This window comes from Chrysochloris asiatica, unplaced genomic scaffold, assembly GCF_000296735.1.
Source record: "Chrysochloris asiatica unplaced genomic scaffold, ChrAsi1.0 scaffold00217, whole genome shotgun sequence".
Taxonomy (NCBI): Eukaryota; Metazoa; Chordata; class Mammalia; order Afrosoricida; family Chrysochloridae; genus Chrysochloris; species Chrysochloris asiatica.
Window position 1 is genome coordinate 2,817,155 of NW_006408735.1, and position 8,053 is coordinate 2,825,207.

General features: G+C 31.8%; 1 protein-coding gene across 1 annotated transcript in view; it reads right to left on the reverse strand.

The window, feature by feature from the left end:
• NTS (neurotensin) overlaps positions 1 to 7,807 on the reverse strand; it is a 16,670-nt gene extending 8,863 nt beyond the window's left edge. Inside the window, exons 1-2 of the mRNA XM_006872965.1 lie at positions 7,636 to 7,807; positions 5,149 to 5,210 (exon numbers count right to left, since the gene is read on the reverse strand). Coding sequence (XP_006873027.1) covers positions 5,149 to 5,210; positions 7,636 to 7,705 — 132 coding nt within the window. The 5' untranslated portion in view covers positions 7,706 to 7,807. The remainder of the gene's footprint in view (positions 1 to 5,148; positions 5,211 to 7,635) is intronic.
• Positions 7,808 to 8,053: the final 246 nt, after the last annotated feature.

An 8,053-nucleotide genomic window follows, 5' to 3' on the forward strand; every position in this document is an offset into this window, starting at 1 on the left:
TATATATATATATATACACTGTTTACACACACACACATATATAGTGTGTGTGTATATATATACTGCTGTTAAGTGCCATTCAGTCAGTTCTAAGTCATAACGACTCTAGAGCAGGTGGTGAATTTAAACAGCTGACCTTGCTGGTCAAACTGAACTTGTGGTCTAGTGTTTATCCTACAATCCCACACCAGGACTCCTCCATATATATACTGTTTATAGTCGGTTCAAACCTATCTTGCAACATATTAACCACAGCGCCACACCAGGACTCTCTCTCTCTGTATATATACACACACACAGTATATATATAGTATATGTATACACAGTATATATGTATATATATAGTATATACAATATATATGTGTGTGTATATATATATATATATATATATATATATATATACACATATATACATATATACACACACACACAAGAACTCTAATGTATATACTGTGACCTTAAACATATATATATAACTTTTGATAAATGTTGTAACAAGTGAAACAGAGAGGGTAAGCTGGGAGAAAAGTGTGGAATCAATGGAACTCAGGGCTTTAAGGGAAACCAATTCTCACAAATGGAAGAACAGCAACTATGGAAATGAATAACAAAGGCAAGATTCAACACTCAAAAAAAAAAAAAAAAACCCAAACCCCTGCACATTTCTGGAAATGCTACAAACAAAATAAAACATAAAATACAAAATTAAGCAAAATGATACAGGACTAAAATATATAATATAGCATATTCAACTGGAAGAAAATGTCCATAATTTAGCTTTCTTTCAATTGAATATAAAAAGTGGTGGGTAAAGCTTTTGCTGGCTGAAATCCCTTCAGTCTTCACCAATGCTGCCTGCCATTCCAATTGTCAATACCCATGCCATTAAATTCCTTTAGTTTTTACTTCTATTTTCCCCATATACTCTGGCATTCAGCGTCCTGTTTTAGCACTATAGGATAAGCACTGTATTGCTAACTGCAAGGTCGGTCGTTCAACCCCACCAGTCAATTCTTGGAAACCCTGTATACAGTGTAGCTACGAGTTGGGTTTGATGGCATTTAACAACACAACAACAATTCTATCATTCCAACCCAGAAAAAAATACTTTCTCTATGGAAAACAATACCTAATTCAGAATTGAAAATATTGCAATAGGGATTTGGTTGTGATTTTTCTGAATCCTGGTGTGTCACTGTGGGTTACTGCAATGGACTGAAAAGTTGCTTTGAGCTGCAGCACGATCCACTCCTTGGGAACCTTATACAGGGTCGCTATGGATTAGAACTGACTTGATGGCACTTAACAACAGCAACAACCACTTACTGAATATAGGCATTCCTGTTCTTTGCATTCTAGCATCTCTGAGTCAGGAATGGAGGAAAGTTGAAAAATATTTAAATACAGAAGAAAAAAAGCAAATGATATAAGTCCAAAATTGTAACAGATTTAATTTCACTCAATAGAGATATAATTCATAGAATCAGGGATTCCTTATACCTTAGAGGTTATTCTAGTTCAACTTTCATCCAATTTGGGAATGCTTTTCAATGTATCACTTGTATGTGATTATCCAGCCACTGGTTGGTTTTTCTGCTATAGGAAGCTGTTTTAGAGGCAACATGATCAAGTGAACAGTGGCATCAACCCCTTGTGATTTACCAATTACTTAGATTCTATAATTTTAGTATTGGAAAGTTCATTAGAGAATATCTAATTTAGTGATCTCCAAAATTTACACCTTGAAACAGCATTTCTACACTCACTAATTTTAACAAAAGGAATTCCACAGTCCTTTTGGTGGTGGTAGTGGTGTTAAGCACATTTTAAAGACTTTTTCAATTAAGGAATCTCCTGAGTTGTGTGTGAATATTTATTGTATCTCTTCAGTGGTGTATCCTGATGTTCTCCAAGCTAATCTGACTATAGGAAATTTGATCCATAAAATGCACATCAGGACCATTATTGCTTCATTTTTAGTAAATGAGGAAACTAAGTCAATCTTTTTTCCTTTTCTTTCCGATGTATCAGTTAATACAGTCACTAAATCATTCAATAATTGTTGTTAATGTCACATGAGCCTTTGTCAAACCTAGGAAGCACAGACCATTCTTGAACTTCAGCATGTACCTAAAAATATTTTAAATAAGTTTTAAAGCATTCTACTCAAGATAAACATTCTTGCTAATTTATTTTATTTAAATACTTATAGGTAAGAAATTAAGAATATCATCTTTTTTCTCAAAAAGAGGAAAAAAAAAATTTTTGTTATTTTTATTTGTAGGTATTTGATTCCTAATATTGAATAAAATCCTGGTCAAATTTCTCTTTCTATGGAACTCTTAACTACAAGGTATGATCAATATCTGTAATATACTGAACTCAGACAAGTTCAACAGACATTGAATTCAATGATTTTACCAAATAAAAAATAATAAAAATCAACTCTGGTGGATCCTTAAAATTTTATATTTCAATACAAAATGTGAGGGTTACTATTGAATCATAGATTCCCAATGTTATTAATAAGCATTTATTTAATGCCTATTGTTGAGTTTGATCATAAAAAATATGATATCTCAGTAATTTTTTGAGAGTCTGAAGAAAACATATTGCAAGTGGTTATCTTTCTTAATAAAATTATATATACCCAAGCACTAGCATTAGTAATAAAGAGATTGATAGTGTAAGAAAATACTTTTGCATCATTTGTCCCTTCTTTTTATCTCTTTGAAAGTTTCTTAACCATCTGTTGCCCAAATATATTTCTACTCTAGTATTTCAGTGTCGAAAATTGAAATTACTAAAATAGTTACTTAGAAAATGGAAAAAGAAAATATCACTTGAGGCTTTTGATCATGGATTTATGCTCATATCAACATCTAATACTATTTGTATTGAATTTTTAAATGTAGAAATTTGGTTTAAATGGCAATAAACTTATATTTTTCATTCATATGTGAGTATAAACACACACACAAAATGATAGGTTCAAGGAGAAATGAAAGATAAAGTGACATTGTGAAAATAATTTTTTTTTTTTCCCCCATCCTAGCAGCAAAAGTGGAATAATTACACTTCTGGGTTCTTATTTATCATAGATACAGTTACTTATCTCAACTAAAAGGAGGCATTGAGATTCAAATATTTTCCATAATCTGTTTTATAGATATATTTTATACCTGAATGAAAAAGTTTTATCATTCCTATATTTTTGCTATGCATTTTTTATAAGAGAAACATTAATAAACTCCATACACTGAATTCACTTTCTCTTATCAGATCTTGGCCAGAAAATAATCACAACTCTCTTCCTATATATCCATTCTGAAGATTATTTAAACTCTTTATGTGTCAATGTATACTGGAATTGTAGATATAAATTCTACATGAAGAACCCAAGGCATTATAGCCTAACCCATTTATTGATTTATTTGTGTCTCAGTTTTCTTCCTATTTTTGATTTGAAGTAATGGCAGTTCTCAAGAAAAATCTGTTATCACAAGGTTACATGCAAAGAAGTTTCAAAAAGTTTGTGGGAAAAATAGAATTCAAAGGTGATGGAATTTTCTTATGAACCTTGGACAGCCCCTAATATATTATTAGGTCATTGAGTGTTAATGATGAAATTAAATTTGATTATTCCTTGTAATAGGCCCACAAAATTATAAGAGCATTTGGTTTGAATCTGATAAACCTTTGTAGATTTGGATCATTAGAAATATGTATGTGCTGTATTTTCAAAAAATGTCTGTCAAGAACTATCACAGAAAACAAAGCTCTTTAGCTATGAGATCATAGTGAACATACACGTAAACACACACACATAAAGTTTTTTTTTCTTTACATCAAACATATATCCTAGGGGATTGCTGTATACCTGAGAAATCTGAGGAGACAGAAAGTGAGTTGAAATATTGCTTCAGAAACAAGACAAGTTTATTTCTTTCTTACCATAACATCTGATGAGTCTTCAGTCTTAGAGCCAAGATGTTATAATAATAGCCACACTAGATTACTTCCTTACTTCAAGAAACATCTTTTGATTGGAAACCTGTGCCCTAGACCTACATTTAGATGTGCATTGATAGAGTTACACTGTGTAAATCAAAATGGTCAGGTATTCTAGTAACCAGTCATATTCTAAAAGAGTTTTATTTCTAGATAAAATAACACTGGGACCTAGAATACTTGCTTTCAAAACCCAAAAAGAAGAGCGATAAAGCCAAGGATGAAGTTTCATTTAGTCCAATAAAAACACAGAGCAACTATTACAGATAGTGTCTCTGTTGTAGGCAATATTTACATACAGGCATGTAATAAGAAATGAAATTTACTAACTTTTAATCAAATTAGAACTGTAACTGTCTAGCTGATCATGAACTTCAACCCCACATTTAAATATAAGAGAAAAAAAATTCAAATAATGTTAACTAGCCCATATCCTTGTTGCTGTCGTTGCTAAGCGCCATCGAGTCGGTTCTTACTCATAGTGACCTTATATAGGGTCTCTAAGGAGCAGCTGGTAAGTTTGAACCACAACCTTGTGGTTCAAACTGACCTTGTGGCCCAAGGCTTTATCCCACAGTAGCACCTCCAGGACCCCAACCCATATCCTTAACATCAAATAATTTAAAGGTCACAGTGACAATATTAGAATTTAAGGCTCTTGTTTGCAAATCTATTACGCTTTCCTCTCTACAATTCCTTTCCAGTTGATGTGAACTTTCATTTTTAATTTAAGAACCACATTTTACATTTCCCATTATAATTTTTTTTTAAAGAAAAAAAAGGTCAGGTAGCTTTATTTGTGTATTTGACTTCAGGTCAATATACCTTTCACCACACATAATATAATAAGGATGGAAACAAGTTTCCATTAAATACATTTACATGTTCACATAAATAATATGTGACTTTTTAATTAAAGCAGTAGCATGGTGAGTGATAGTCATTTTAGTTTCTTTCTCTATCACATCAACACCTTTAACTCTTTTGAACTTTAGGAAAAGTTTCCAGAAAAAGGAAATGCCTCTCAATACACTTTTCAGTCTTTACCAGAAGTTATTACTCTAGGAAAATAATACCATGTTTATAATGAAAGTTCATATATTCTTCAGCCTTTGGTTAAAGAAAAGAACAACTTACCTTTGATGTATGCATATTGGTCAATAAATCTGTTTCTAACGCCTTCATTTCCTCTTCTGAATCTTAGTAAAATGAAAACCACATGTTTACTACATAATCATGTATCATATTGTAACTTTAGATTTTAAATTAATCTGAAAAAGTCTTAGAGGTTTATTGTCTTTTCTATACTTTTTATTCTTCTTAAACAGTTTCAGAAAATACAATAATAATTTTATGTTAGGTTAAAAGGCAACTAGAATATTATAAATGTTTCTAAGAAAATAAGCACAGGGGTATTTTCTAAGAGAGCTATTGATGATTAGAAGTTTAATCTCTGAATTTATATTAAAAACAAAATTAAGCAGAAAAATGATTTTATTTTATAATCAAAATTTTATCATGGAAATAAATCATGCTCCGGTACTTCATTTTTACTACAATAGCTTATATAGAAAGAAAATGTTCATACTGAGATATCTTAAAAAACAAACAAAAAACACACACACAACAAAATGTTACATATAACAGACCTTTTTACCAAGAGGAAAATACAAGAAATTGCATACTGATTATGTCAGAATTAGAACAATACCAGGATTTAGTTAACCTGAGATGCTGTTTTACAAATCTCACTTTTAAAGAATTGCTTTTCCATTTTAAACAAAAATTGAGGATTACGTATACTTGACAGCAATTTGATCACAAACAAGTAAGGAAATTGTTAACAGTAGAGCTGGCGTTGTCTACCAACTCGAGCATAGTAGTGTTGAAAATGCATTCTCAAGTTTTCAGATTATCCTCTCCACTTTTTACTAATGAATATCTTAGAAAGAAGAAAAGCTAAGAAAACAAAGATAAAGAGCTCTATAGTAGCTTAATTCATACTCACTGATCTATATAAACGTAAATGTAAAAGTGACTACATTTATTTTTAAAAGTGTTACACTTGGAGAAATCATTTGTTAAGCTGACTCTAGGAGCAAAATATTACCAATGATTTTTCTTCTCTATTATTAGAGACCTAATATTCTTTTTCAAAAGGCATGTGAAATCTACAATTTGTTACCAATATGTACCAAAATTCCTAGATATTTTGACTTATCACAACAAGTAGTTTTAAGAGTTGCTAGAGAGAGATTTTAGTCAAAAAACCAGGGTTTTCTCACGTACTCTAATTGTCTATACCTTTAATCTCAGATGACTAGTTGATAATGTCATAATCATAGAAAAGTTGGTATCTATCTATTAAATGACTCCTGGTGTGGTGCTGAAGGACCAGCATTGGACTGTGAACCACAAGGGCAGCCGTTAAAACCCACCAGCTGTTCCTCAGAAACCCTGTACAGCATCACTATGAGTCAGAATTGACTGGATGGCACTTAACAACAATCTATTAAAACATTGAAAATTCAGATATTTAGAATTCTTTTATAACGATTGATATAAATAGAAAATGAGTCACAAAAGTAACATAACCTCTGATAGATTTAACTTCACAGTTTAAATAAAATTTTAACATAACTGTGACTTAAATTTTTCAGTATGACATATTATGAAATATAAAAAGAAAACAAGCTAAATGATTTTTTACTTCACTTTATTTCTAAGGTTTTTTTTCCATTATGAAGTATGTAATCATCTGATTATTTTACAAGTATCAATTAGAATACATTCCCATAATGATATCCCATGTTACTCCTTTGGATTTAAATCTTATTTTCAAGATGAGTTATTGATATTTAGCAATATAGGTCTTCTCCTTTATTATCACATGCAAAACAGCCCAAAGCCAAATCATTTCTGCTAATGTAACACTAATTTCACACTTTACATTTTTATCAATTTAAATAACATATGAAAAAGAAAAATTTAAATTAATACCATGGTTAATTATCATATTGCTATATATATAAAATGCATTCTCAGAAAGGACTTGGGACATTTTTTTTCCCCCTAGAAATGATTTTCTATAAATAGTGCTTTATTCATTAAACATAATTTTCACTTTATTTGGAATCTTCACACAAAAAAATTGGAAAGTAATTTGGGGACATTTACAAGTGTGAGAAAGGGAGAGGACATTGCATCCTAAGAGAATCACTGAAGATGAGAGTAAATACTTTTGAATAAAACAGATTTAAGTGAGGAGTCTATATTTAGTTTGACAGGCAGTGCATCTGTACTTCTTAGTTGATAATGGACAATCTAATTATGATTTGCATCTCCCTTACCCCCTGTAAAGTGGTTAAATTATAAAGCAGAGCATGCAAGATTTCATTAAATTAAATTTATTGCTTTACAGATTTAAAAAGGGAGAAATAAGTCTCTCAGTTACTTAAGAGCCAAGTCAGAGTAAAAAAAATAATATTTAGTTTCTATCATTAGAAAGCGAATCTAAAAAATGAGAGAAGCTCTTTTCCCTGGATACATAGCATAAGTAACAACACAATGGAGAAAAAGGAAAACAAATCAGTTCAGGGAGTTGTGAAATGCAGTTCGGCTTACCTGAGCACAGACTCCAAGAGCTGAAAGCCAGAAGTAACATGCACACCAGCTGGATTTTTATTCCTGCCATCTTCTCCAGCCTAGCAAGCCAAGTCCCCAAAACAGCAGAGACACGCTGAAGTGGATCTCTCGCTAGGGCTTCCTCTTGCCTTAGATTGACTGACTGTGACTGAACTATGAGAGATGCTCTGGCCATCCCTAAATATATAAGCAGGAGGAGGATTTCATGAGTACACAGGGATTATCTCTTCAGGATGTACCCTCCTTCCCCCTCCCACCCTCCCACTCCCCCCTCCTCTGCCACCCCTCTCTTCTCTCAAGTCTGAACCTTGAGTGAAAGTGACGATCTTCCCTAATTGCTGCTGCTGCTACAGATTTCTGACGCACAGAAAAAGTCATCAAAACCATGTCCTTATAG